Raw genomic sequence first — 13,654 nt, 5'->3', positions numbered from 1 at the left:
TCATGAGCTGATGTAGTCACTACAAAAAAGTGCCCTTTAACGATAAGGTTGGTCACTAAATTGTGTTAGTGACCAAAATAGGTTGATCAAATTTTTTTTTTTCGTCACTATTGATCCGTCACAAATATTATTAGAGACCAAAATAGTAAAACTGATCGCTACAATGACCATTTGTTTGGTCCCTAATATCGTATAGTAACTAAATTTAGTAACGACTTTTTTAACGGTAACTCAATAGCATTATTATTGACTAAATAATTAATGAGTGATCACTAAAAAAATCATGACAAATGATCATTTTCTTGTACTGAGTCATGCATAAAATCCGATCCATTAAAACATCAGACTTTTTTAAATGTTCAAGTGGAATATTCAAACACATATGCATAACAACTTTTCTTTCACTTGCCCAAAATTACATCATGTTTCTAGAACACCCCCAGAGCCATTTATCAACTTCCAACTGCTTAAAAGTTAAACCACACCCTGGCCAACACACAAGTTTAAATACAAAATATTCACCATTTTATACAATCAAAAATTCAAATCCCACAAGAGAAAGGGAAATGGTACCATCTTCTAATACTCATGATTTACCCTTAAACGAAAACGATTCACAAGATATGGTAATTTATCAAGTCCTAAACGGGGCCGATGCTATATTTAGTCACGACTCAAGAACTCGTGCAACAACTAGTACTAGCCTTGATCCAACTCGTGTTATCACAAAGAGTAAACACTATAGAGGTGTAAGACGTCGTCCATGGGGTAAATTTGCAGCTGAAATTCGTGATTCTAATCGACATGGTGCGAGAGTATGGTTAGGGACATTTGAAACGGCTGAAGCTGCTGCGTTGGCTTATGATCGAGCTGCGTTTGAAATGAGAGGTTCTAAGGCTCTTTTGAATTTTCCAGCTGAGCTTGCGACAACCATGCCGAAAAATATTGGCCATTATTCGGCCTTGGGTAAAACTGATTTGCAAGGATCATGTACAAGTAGCAATTTATGTGAAATTGTGAGGGATACAAAAAAGCCTAAAGATAATCAAGAGTCATCTAATATGTTGCAGTTGCTTTAAACTGTGTGAATATTTTTGTATATAAAAGAATTATTACATATAAGTGTAATTATTACATATAATTCTTTCAATTATACCCTTAATCTTTCAAATATAATAGTAAGTATGGAAAATCAAGGAGAAACATGATATCAAATTATTAAGAATTTTTGTTGGGATCCAAATCTCACATGTAATAATTGTTATCATGTGTCGTGAGACACACATTTAGATATATACTTTAAAAAAAATAGAATATTGTTATAATAATAATAATAATAATAATATAGATATGGATAGTCAATTTTGGTGTATACATATAGTCAATTTTGGTACACAAAGTATGTATTTTTATATTGAGATTTTAGGCTATAAATACTCATGAATGCAAGCATTAAACTTGCACCATTTCTCACACTTACAAAGTGTTTCTTTCTTTCTCTCCATTATCATCTTTGTTCTTACACTTCATTATTAGTATTCTAAATCAAGAATCAAATCACTAAAGGTAGTTATAAGCCTACTGAATTATAACATCAAGAATCAAACCACTAAAGGTAGTTATAAGCCTACTGAATTATAACATCAAGAATCAAACCACTAAAGGTAGTTATAAGCCTACTGAATTATAACACGTTATCAGCACGATAATCTTAATACTAAATATGGTTGGCTCTGCCACCAAAATGATATATGGTCGGTTATACCACCAAAATGATATATGGTCGGTTATACCACCAAAATGATATATGGTCGGTTATACCACCAGAATGATATAGGTCGGTTATACCACCTGAAAAAATATATGGTCGACACTGTCGCCAAATTTTTCATTTATGTTTACTAATATTTATATTTTTGTTATATAACATTTATTTATGATTGCTTACACATGGTCGACACTGTCACCTACTTATCATTTATGTTATATTAAATTTATGTTTAATGTTTATATACTTATGAATATAAATTGACTCTAATTTATCATGATGTTTGTTTTAATTTTTGATAATAGAAAATGTCGAATCTGGAAAAGCTTAAATTTACTCCTTTAGAATCAACTGGAAACAACTACATGCCATGGGTTATAAAAGTAAAAATGCATCTTAAATCAATGGGCATTCTTGAAACCATAAATGAAAACAACACTTGTTCTGAAAAAGAACAAGCTACGGCATGTTGCTTTATTCATCAACATATTGATGAATGCTTACAAAATAATTATGTGACTGTAGAAGATCCCCATGTTTTATGGGAAGGTCTCAAAAGCAGATTCAATAATCAAAGAGAAATTTTACTTCCAGCTGCAATGGAACAATGGAGAACATTAAGGTTCCAAGACTTTAAGAAAGTAAATGAATACAGCTCAGCTCTGTATAATACATGTTCACAACTTAAATTCTGTGGACATGAAATTAGTGATGCAGACATGATGGAGAAAACTTTCTCCACAATGAATGCTGCAAACATCACAGTGCAAAGAAATTTGAGAATGCTAAAGTTCAAAACATATCCTGAACTTAATTCATATCTCTTAGTTGCAGAGCAAAATGATGAGCTATTAATGAAAAATCAGCAATCCCGTCCTACTGGTACACTTGCAATCCCTGAAGCAAATACTGCAAATAATTATAAACAGGGACAAGGACGCGGGCAAGGCCGTGGTTATAATAACCATCACCATCATCATGCCAAAAGCCATAACTATGGTAGAAACCATCCTTATGGTAATGGTAATGGGCGTGGACGTGGTCGTGGTCGTGGCCGTGGTGGTCAAAGAAATAGTAATCCACGAAAATATAAATATCAACCACAAAACAAGCCCATTAAACAAGATGTTGAAGAAAATTCTTCTAAAAATTCTGAAGAATCTTGCTACAGATGTGGTAGAATGGGCCACTGGGCTAATACTTGCCGAACATCTAAACATCTTGTTAAGATGTATCAGGATTCGCTGAAAGGTAAAGAAAAGGAAGTAAATTTTGTGGATAATATTGATCCAACAGTCACTGAGAAACCATCTGATTTATATGAAGATTTCTTGAATGTTTAAGTTGTGTGTCTTTTGAAAAATAAACGATTTAATATCGTCTGTCTTTGTCATTATGTTTGCTAAATGTTTCAGTACTATCTATTTGCGTTTAAAATATTGTGTAATATTAATGTACTCACTATTTATTTCTTATATATGAAGTTCAATATGAATTTTGCTGGAATACAACATCAATCAAGTGGTGGAGATCTCTGTATAGCAGACAGTGGAACTACACACACTATACTTAAATCCGAGAAATATTTTATTGATCTAAAACCAACGGAAGGAACTATACATACAATATCAGGACCTGCTAACTTGATAAAAGGGATAGGAAAGGCAAATTTCATACTACCAAATGGTACAAAATTTTTAATAAATGATGCCTTATTTTCTCCCAAATCAAGCAGAAATTTATTGAGTTTCTCCGACATATACCTTAACGGGTATGATTATCAGTCAGTGACAACAGAAAATGAGAAATATTTAAGTATCACTGACAAGAGTCATGTGGTTGAAAAACTGCCAAGACTTAGTTCTGGATTACATTATACACATATAAATGTACCAGAAATACATATGGTAGTTAACGAAAAATATATTGATCCTGGTGTATTCAGTTTATGGCATAACAGATTAGGCCATCCAGGATCAACAATGATGAAAAGGATTATTGAATGTACTCATGGACATCCACTAAAGGATAGAAAAATCCATCATGATACAATGGTTCCATGTACATCTTGCTCTCTTGGAAAATTGATAACTAGACCCTCACCACTTAAGGTTGAGAAAGAATCACCAATGTTTCTTGAAAGAATTCAAGGTGATATATGTGGACCAATTCATCCACCATGTGGACCATTTAGATATTTCATGGTTCTAATAGACGCATCTAGCAGATGGTCTCATGTTTGTCTGTTATCAAGCCGTAATGTGGCATTTGCAAAATTTCTTGCCCAAATTATTAAATTGAGAGCTCATTTTCCTGATTACACCATTAAAAGGGTGAGACTTGATAATGCTGGTGAATTTACATCTCAAGCATTTAATGACTATTGCATGTCTATAGGAATTGTTGTTGAACATTCTGTTGCTCATGTGCATACACAAAATGGTTTAGCCGAGTCATTGATTAAACGTTTACAGTTAATCGCTAGACCATTGATAATGAGAACAAAACTCCCTGTATCTATATGGGGTCATGCAATTTTACATGCTGCTGCATTGATTCGCATCAGACCAAGTGCAAGTCATAAATATTCCCCCCTACAACTTGTTTTTGGTCAAGAGCCAAATATTTCCCATCTTAGAACATTTGGTTGTGCAGTGTATGTTCCAATTGCGACACCACAACGTACAAAAATGGGTCCTCAAAGGAGGTTGGGAATATATGTTGGATATGAAACATCTTCAATATTAAGGTATATTGAACCTATGACAGGTGACGTTTTTACAGCACGTTTTGCTGATTGTCATTTTAATGAAACATTGTTCCCTAGATTAGGGGGAGAAATGAAAAATAAAGAAAATGATGTTTCATGGTGTGAACCTCAATTAAAGTATCTTGATCCTCGCACAAAAGAATGCGAGACAGAAGTTCAAAAGATAATGCATATACAAGAACTTGCAAATCAATTGCCTGATGCATTTACAGATACAAAAACGGTGACAAAATCATATATACCAGCAGTAAATACTCCAGCTCGAATTGAAATTCCAAAAGCTGGCAATAACGTCACTCATGAATCTTTGCCACGTCAGAAACGTGGAAGACCAATCGGTTCAAAGGATAAAAATCCTCGAAAAAGAAAATCAGCTGATAATGAAGTAAAAGAAAGTGTTCAAGAAGAACCACAAATCAGTACTCCTACTGCAGAGGAGATTGATGATGTCAATACAGAAATTGCAATCAATTATGCATATTCAAAAATATTATGGAACCGAAATGAAATGAAAAATCTTGATGAGAAATTTTCATTTAATGTTGCATATGACATCATGAATAATGATGATGATCCAGAACCAACATCTATGGTTGAATGTCAAAATAGACATGATTGGGCTCAATGGAAAGAAGCAATACGAGCTGAATTAGAATCACTCAATAAAAGAAAAGTTTTCGGATCCATCATTCTCACTCCTAAAGATGTGAAACCTGTAGGATACAGATGGATTTTTGTCCGAAAAAGAAATGAGAAAAATGAAGTTACAAGGTATAAAGCTAGACTTGTAGCTCAAGGTTTTTCTCAAAGACCGGGAATTGATTATGAAGAAACTTATTCTCCTGTTATGGATGCAATTACTTTTAGGTACTTAATCAGTCTGGCAGTTTCTAAAAATTTAGAAATGCATCTCATGGATGTTGTGACTGCTTATCTATATGGATCACTTGATAGTGATATATATATGAAGATACCTGAAGGATTTAAGGTACCAGAAGCATCAAATGCAAAACCCAAAGAAATGTATTCGATTAAATTACAAAGATCTTTATATGGGTTAAAACAATCGGGACGTATGTGGTATAACCGATTAAGTGATTACTTGATAAGCAAAGGGTATACAAATAATCTTACTTGCCCTTGTGTTTTCATTAAGAAAACAACATCCGGATATGTGATCATAGCTGTTTATGTTGATGATCTTAACATCATAGGTACAAATAAAGAGATCCATGAAGCCATTCAACTTCTAAAGAAAGAATTTGAAATGAAAGATCTCGGAAAAACCAAGTATTGCCTTGGTTTACAAATTGAGCATATGCCTAATGGTTTACTTGTACATCAAACAACATATACTGAAAAGATTTTGAAACGTTTCAATATGGACAAGGCAAAACCATTAAGTACTCCTATGGTTGTTAGATCACTCAATGTTGAAGCTGATCCATTTCGTCCATGTGAAGATCAAGAAGACATTCTTGGACCAGAAGTACCATATCTTAGTGCAATTGGAGCTCTTATGTATCTTACAAATTGTACAAGACCTGACATTTCTTTTGCAGTTAATTTGTTGGCAAGGTTCAGCTCTGCTCCTACCAAAAGACACTGGAATGGGATCAAACACATATTTCGATACCTTCGAGGAACTACTGATTTAGGATTATTTTATTCTAACGAATCAAAACAAGATTTGGTTGGTTATGCAGATGCAGGTTATTTATCTGATCCACATAAAGCTAAATCTCAAACTGGATATGTATTCCTAAATGGAGGTACTGCAATATCATGGCGTTCTCAAAAACAAACACTTGTTGCTACATCGTCAAATCATGCCGAAGTGATTGCATTACATGAAGCTACTCGAGAATGTTTTTGGTTGAGATCAATGACACAACTCATTACTGATTCTTGTGGACTAGAACGCGATAAAAGTCCAACAACTATCTTTGAAGATAATGCAGCTTGCATAGCACAGATGAAAGAAGGGTATATCAAAAGTGACCGAACAAAACACATACCACCTAGATTCTTCTCATACACTCAAAATCTCATTAAGGACAACCAGATTGAAATGAGATATGTGCAATCTAGCAAAAACTCTGCTGATCTTTTCACGAAAGCACTTCCAACTGCTATTTTCAGAACACACGTTCATAACATTGGCATGAGACATGTTCAAAAGATGTAACAGCTGAAGCGATGTCTACTTGAGGGGGAGTCAACTCCATGCTGCACTCTTTTTCCCTTAGCTAAAGTTTTTTTCCCACTGGGTTTTCTTTAGCAAGGTTTTTAACGAGGCAGTAATTTATAGTTGATCTTCAACAAAATAAAATTGCTATCCAAGGGGGAGTGTTATAATAATAATAATAATATAGATATGGATAGTCAATTTTGGTGTATACATATAGTCAATTTTGGTACACAAAGTATGTATTTTTATATTGAGATTTTAGGCTATAAATACTCATGAATGCAAGCATTAAACTTGCACCATTTCTCACACTTACAAAGTGTTTCTTTCTTTCTCTCCATTATCATCTTTGTTCTTACACTTCATTATTAGTATTCTAAATCAAGAATCAAATCACTAAAGGTAGTTATAAGCCTACTGAATTATAACATCAAGAATCAAACCACTAAAGGTAGTTATAAGCCTACTGAATTATAACATCAAGAATCAAACCACTAAAGGTAGTTATAAGCCTACTGAATTATAACAAATATTAACTTTTTAAAAGCTTTTGGACAATAAACTTTTATTTGTTTGTAAAGTAACAAATTACCCTCGGAGTTAGTTACTTTAAATAAGATTCTAGATTCTAGATTTATTAGTAACTAACATCGGAGTATTTGTGTAATATTGTTAGATGCCATCTTCTTCATTCTCCGCAAGTTAGATGGCATTATTTAAGATCAAAATGGAATGGGCGATAGGTTTAATGGGCTAATACATGGGCTGATAATTTTTCTCTCATGTGTACAACAATGAAACAATTTACCGAAAAATGTCATTGTATATAACAATCTATAATCTATAATTCTATAATCTATCTATAATCTATAATCTATAATCTATCTATAATTCTATAATAATAATATAATAATAATAATAATAATAATAATAATAATAATATATATAATAACAATATATAATAACAAAGTCAATTTTTTCTAATCATTTTTCAAAAATTTGAGATGAAGTAAAAAGAACCATTAAGATTAACTCTAAGCTTTTAATAATAGTCATAGATTCACTTGATCACTCAAAATTCATCCCTGTCCTCCATTTCATTTGTTTGTTGACTAAACTAACCTATACAAGTCGCGTCTAAAGATAATACCGGGACTAGGTTGAACTTAAAAAAACTGCAACACTCTCTCAATTTCACTAGAGAAATCGGGAGGCGATAGCTTCAGAGATACCTTTGAATCTTCCAATTTCAGTATATCCTCTCCCAAATCAAAATTAGTTTTCATTCTGTAACAAGAACTATGAACGTGGCGTAACATCAGCATATGCTATTAGGGTTCACATAAAACATTACGGATCGAACTATTCAAGCATATGCGATTAGGGATCTCAAAATCAAAGGGTTAGTTGAATCTCTGTTATTGATTTTGTTCCATCTATGTGCTTGCTTTAGGTTTTTTTGATTTTTTTTTTTAATATGGGTATGTTTATTTCATTTTTTTATTTTATTTTTGGCAAAGATTGATTCCCTGAAAGAGTACAATGGTTATGCAGTTGAAGTTTCATCTGTTTCGGAATTGGTACTAATATTTAAGCTTGCTGCTCAGATTTTTATGTCAAAGGTTTATATGTTACACTTAGCATTGCGTTCTTTAGGTTTAATCATTGCTATTAATAAAACAGAGAATAAAAGCAAATTTTATGAATAAGATTAACACATATGTTATGCTATTTGATGTTTTAGGTGTCGTTCTATTCTTTACTTGTGCACTTTGCTACATTAAGCAGCACACAAACTATTGCAGCACACCAGATTGGTTCTACATGCAACACTATGAACATGTTTTGCGGTATTCCTTGCAGTGGAGGCAAAACAGTTGGGTCAGCTAATGGGCTAAAATGGGTTGGGGGTTGGAACTGGTTCGTAACTTTAAGTTCAGGTCAGGTTGACTTGACTATCAACTTATTTCGTCATTTATTTGAAACTAATAGTTAATGGTCAAATGAAATATGTTGAATCATTGTGTACACAAAAACCAGTTTCAACTTTCACTCATCAAACTCCTTACACACAAACTACCCAAATCAACTAGTTGCATGATTTTTATTTCTCATTCTTATGGTCATTGTGAAAATGCACGTCCAAATACCCGTTATTTGACTCTAGAATGTCAGAAGAGCGATTAATGTCATATTTTTTTTTATCATGAAAGTCACGTGTACATTAACTTAACTGTATTTGGTTTGTAAGATCATAAGGGTAATAGGCAATTTGATTGTTTTGGGGAATTCAGGTTTTTATGCTTGGATTAAGCATGTTCCTGGTGAACCAATACTTGCAAGTCAACCCAATGAAGGAAGTGTCAAATATAGAAATGAAAAAAGCGGATAGGACTGTGGCGCTCCTTAATACTGGTACGATTCTGTCATTTTATTTATGTTTATTTCATAAAAAATTAGTCTTTATGTATTACACATTTTCATAAACTCATATCCGATGTTCATAATCTCATGAGATGATATACTAAAATGGAGTGGTATAATCTAATTTATAATGAACGTGGTTTATTTCTATCTCACTTGAACTTAACATAATTTCTTAGTACACATGAAGTAGAGTTAACTTGTTATTCAATGATTTGCGATATGAAAGTGTGTAAGACAGAAGCAGCTGTGGCAATTTCGAGCGATTTACTTTTATATCGACTGAATTTACGAATTATCCTCAAGACAAAATGTCCCTAACAGATCAAATGGGACAAATCAAATCATTTTGTAAAAGATGAACACTCTAATCAGGATAAAGGTAATCGAAAGTATATTTTTAACGCTTTAAATTAATTAGATTATAATAGTCATAACATGGTGTTTGTAATCATATTTAAGGCCTCCTAATTGTTTTGTCTCGGATCCCTAGGGGGCCTGCAATTTTTTTTCCCTTGGAAATGATAGAAAAAACCAATTGTAACCACACAACATTCATTTACTTCCAAGTATGTGTCCGATGATTTACGATCCATTTATCCATTTGGACCCGTTATACTTACCTTGATCAACTATGTAAGCTTAACATATTGGATCAGTCATATATGAAAACACGACTTGATCTAAACAATAAATAGCTAAAAGTCTAAATTGCGACCTTTAGTGTTTATGATATCTTGAAGAGAACAAGTTACCAAACTTAGAATTTTGACCTCTACCCCGTACTCACCCATTTTCCAGCCTCTAACGACCATTAAACGTGTATATATGTGAATTTGGTATCGATGATACAAAGGCAGAAAAGAAGAAACATAAGGCTCGGATGCAAAAAGCCAACCGCAAGAAGAAGATTCAAAGGATATAACGAAAGATGGTTGCAGTTGCCAGGGACTGAGAATGGGACGAAATACTGTAAGAGTTGCAGAAGCTCGATGAAAACAAAAAGTATTCGGCCATGACTTGATTCTTCATGTTACAAATTTCTAGATGATCTGGGTTTGTTAAAATAACTGCCTCATTTTGAATATTAGCCTCTGGATTTTTACTTTTAGTCCTAAGATGTCTTCTTATAACGTTTTATTCTTTCTTTTATAATATATAAATGAATAACATAATTTTTTTATAGCCCCGTGAATTCGCGAGTTATAAACTAGTTAATATTAATTAGAGTTGTTAAGCGAAAATTTCTCGAGAATTATGTTAAAACTACAATCCTAGAAACATAGAAAATATGTAATAAATATAATTCATAAAACGTAATTGGAAACAATAAAGAATTCATATGTACACTATAGATATATATATCAACTTATCGGTATATTTATTTTCTTTAAATCACAAGTGATTCATTTCTAATAAAACCAATCTACTTGAAACTTTGTTACATATATTGCTATAATTTTATTTTTTAAAAGCCTTTGGACAATAAATTTTCTAAGTAACTAACTCCAAGATCCTCAAAGGCAAATACATTAATGTTGTCATCCCAAAAAGGTCCTTCCAAAGTTTCCAATATTTTCAATGGAGGGGATTCATCCATGACTACCTCTTCTTTAAGTTCATTACATTCTCTAAAACTCCTTTTATTTGCATTATTGCAACTTTTGTCTTGAAAACTTTGAATATGAATATTTGTGGAACAAATCCCTTGTGAGCTCGTTGAAGGATCATTCACGTCACTTTGTCGATGACTGATCATTCCCAATGTATCTTTCACAACTTTGGTCGGAAAATTTAAATGTGCTTTGGATCCTCTAATTCTCAATGCCGCTTTATCATACGCCAAAGCAGCTTCTTTGGCCGTTTTGAAAGTTCCTAGCCAAAGCCTAGCTCCTTTTCTTGATGAATCTCTTATTTCGGCTGCATATTTTCCCCACGGACGTCTCCTGACTCCCCTGTAACGTTTCTCAACTTGCACCACGTTTGTTTCTAGACTCGTAATAGTGTCTCCACTTTTAAAAATTGACTCTATCGAATTTTCCAACTTACTTGAAGATTTATCAATCCCTTCAAGAATTTGTTCCCATTCTTCGGCTCCCATGGATATCCATCTTCCTAAGCTCGGTAATCGTTGTAAAAATCCCATTGTTTCGTCCTTTTTATGATCAAGGTTTGGCAATTCCTCCCATGATTCGGAAACTTCGAATGTTTTTGTTAACATTTCCTCATTTGAATGACGATTTTCGCTTACAAAGTTTGCCCATACGTCCTCTAGAATCCCTTCCAACGGAGGAGTTTGTGATTGTTTTTCGACATCCATATTTCAAGATAGAAAGGGAAAGCAATGGTTGTAAGATATATATGTACACATATATTGTTGGCTAGAAACAACTAATGTATGAATGGGAAAATGATAAGAAACTTAGTACTTTGGCAATGGTATTACCATATATCAAAGATGATTTGAAGATTAAGGTTTAAGGAAAGTAGGGTTGGAGTGTTGACTTTGGTATAAACTCTAAAATCTTTATTATTAATTTAATTTTTCAATCATAGGATATAATAATAAATGGTGGATTAATGTGTAGCCAAGTAAATATATGATAAATAAATAATTATCTTGGGATGGTATAATTTGTGTTCCCATTGGCCAATTTCATGTTTACTTAAGTACAAAGACACCACTTTAAGACATTCCTTTTTCTAATTAATATTCATTTTTCTAATTAATATTCATGGTACAAGTTCATGTTAGCCATCACCCATTGGTTATACTGAGGCAAAGTTATGAATCTTTTTAAATTATTTTTAACACACTAGCATAAAACTATTCATGTACATTTATTCTACACTATATTTACATTTTGTTTATCAGTTTTGTATAAAAATTACGTATTCAGTTTTACTAATTTTAAAAAGGTTTTGTTAATATACTATAGTTAAGACTTATAATTACAAGTTACTAAGGATTTGGGGAAAAATTTAAGAAAATGAGGCGACTTTAACCCCGACCTCTAAATAAATTCAAATCTTTTTCGAGTTTGCACAAATGAGATCTTTTTAACACTTTTAAAGAAGTGAAAACACTTTTGCTTTGAGTTTGCGCACATGAGCTATTTTTAGCACTTTTAAGGAAGTGGAGACGAATAGTTGTGATTTGTACCAGCTAAAAAATTAAAATAAATTATACTATGATGTAATAAAAAATAAAAAACATTAAAAGTAGATGAATGTAATTTATTTTAAATTGTGGATTTGTGTCGATTACTAGTGAACAACTTAGCTATCAACTTCGACTATGTAATTGATCAATAACGGATACATTATTGTCTGTATCTCTTTCTCTTTTATATATGTCACTTGTACTAGTGAATAAAAATAAAGAATTCATGTTACAAAGTATTAGGTTTTTTATTGGTTAAAGTTTAGCAAAAACCAGAAGTAAACACCAATTAAATTTGCATTCAGTGTATAAACAAATTGAGTAAGAGAAGGGCATATAATCATATGTCTTGAACCTCAAGAAAATGTTGAAGTAATTCTTGGACAATAGTTGAATAAATAAAAGATCACACGCTTGTCAATATGATATTATTTCTCAACGACAACGTAGGACTTTATTTGCAATTTGAAACAATTTATTTGGATCTTAAGGTAGAGACGGATCCACAAAGGGATAATTAGTAATTACCCCTTCAAAATTCTTTAAGGTTGTGTTTATATGAAAGTAGCTGGAGCTAGAGCTTATGAGATAGAGCTGGAGCTGGAGTTTATTTTTTAAGCTGGTAGCTGGAGCTTATTATTTTTTATAAGTGTTTGGTAAACTAGCTGGAGTTATTTTCCAGTTCATAAGCTCTACTTTTTTTCATAAGCTACTAAAAGTAGCTTATTTTTTCAGAGTTTATGATTTTCATAAGCTCTACTTTTTTTCTCTACCAAACGAAGCTTATGACTTGAAGCTTATTAAAATCATAAGCTCAAGCTCTTATAAGCTTCCATAAGCTCCAACAAGCTCGTTACCCAAACACACCCTAAACAGCGTACTTATATTTATATTTAAGGTAAATTTTAGTTCTAACTTGATATTGATATTGAGTACGCATATAATGATAACTAACAATAACACATTAGCAGTTAACACAAACTATTGTATTACTACAGTGTTTCAAATCTATACGCGGTAGTACGGTCATTTTGGGGAGGTGATCTATGTCTTGAAAGCTACGGCCATTTTTGAAAACATTGGTTCTTTTTCATTGAATCAAAGTGTTCCAAACATATTCACGGAGCTTTTGAAGTTAAGCTTGCCTGAACAAATCGGTTAAGGCTTTGATTCAGGGTAACAAATTGGTGAGCCTTCAAATTTTTCAAAATTGATTGATGATGTTTTTTTTAAATCCCGAATTGATTTTCAAGGTCAATCGTGTGGTTTCGCTAGGGGATGATAACATTCGAGATAATGTGACTGTCTCAGATTTTTTTCGATCGAGAGATTGTGGGG

The 13,654-nt window shown here is 32.6% G+C and overlaps 3 protein-coding genes across 6 annotated transcripts; 2 read left to right on the top strand and 1 right to left on the bottom strand.

Annotated features, from left to right (window-relative positions):
* Nucleotides 1–482: 482 nt before the first annotated feature.
* Nucleotides 483–1,100, top strand: LOC139865034 (pathogenesis-related genes transcriptional activator PTI5-like). Its single transcript, XM_071853589.1, has one exon. The coding sequence runs from the start codon at nucleotides 567–569 to the stop codon at nucleotides 1,077–1,079; it is 513 nt and encodes a 170-aa protein (XP_071709690.1). The 5' UTR covers nucleotides 483–566; the 3' UTR covers nucleotides 1,080–1,100.
* A 6,765-nt stretch (nucleotides 1,101–7,865) lies between these two features.
* Nucleotides 7,866–10,269, top strand: LOC139865035 (uncharacterized). 4 transcript variants are annotated; one of them, XR_011764575.1, is made up of 6 exons: nucleotides 7,866–8,131; nucleotides 8,250–8,309; nucleotides 8,518–8,669; nucleotides 9,024–9,144; nucleotides 9,383–9,535; nucleotides 10,014–10,269. XR_011764575.1 is itself a non-coding variant. In XM_071853591.1 (4 exons), exons 1-4 carry the CDS (start codon nucleotides 8,104–8,106, stop codon nucleotides 9,119–9,121), a joined length of 390 nt encoding a protein of 129 aa, XP_071709692.1. In that variant the 5' UTR covers nucleotides 7,866–8,103; the 3' UTR covers nucleotides 9,122–9,144. The 4 variants fall into 4 exon arrangements, 1 of the variants encoding a protein (XP_071709692.1); XR_011764574.1 differs by having other exon boundaries at nucleotides 8,474–8,669; XR_011764576.1 differs by lacking the exon at nucleotides 8,250–8,309.
* Nucleotides 10,270–10,621: 352 nt separating this feature from the next.
* LOC139864425 (ethylene-response factor C3-like) lies at nucleotides 10,622–11,473 on the bottom strand. The gene has a single exon (XM_071853003.1). The coding sequence runs from the start codon at nucleotides 11,471–11,473 to the stop codon at nucleotides 10,622–10,624; it is 852 nt and encodes a 283-aa protein (XP_071709104.1).
* Nucleotides 11,474–13,654: the final 2,181 nt, after the last annotated feature.

The sequence above is a fragment of the Rutidosis leptorrhynchoides genome, chromosome 8, assembly GCF_046630445.1.
Source record: "Rutidosis leptorrhynchoides isolate AG116_Rl617_1_P2 chromosome 8, CSIRO_AGI_Rlap_v1, whole genome shotgun sequence".
NCBI classification, from domain to species: domain Eukaryota; kingdom Viridiplantae; phylum Streptophyta; class Magnoliopsida; order Asterales; family Asteraceae; genus Rutidosis; species Rutidosis leptorrhynchoides.
The sequence above is the reverse complement of the archived record's forward strand: the minus strand, read 5'-3'. Positions and strand labels throughout refer to the sequence as shown.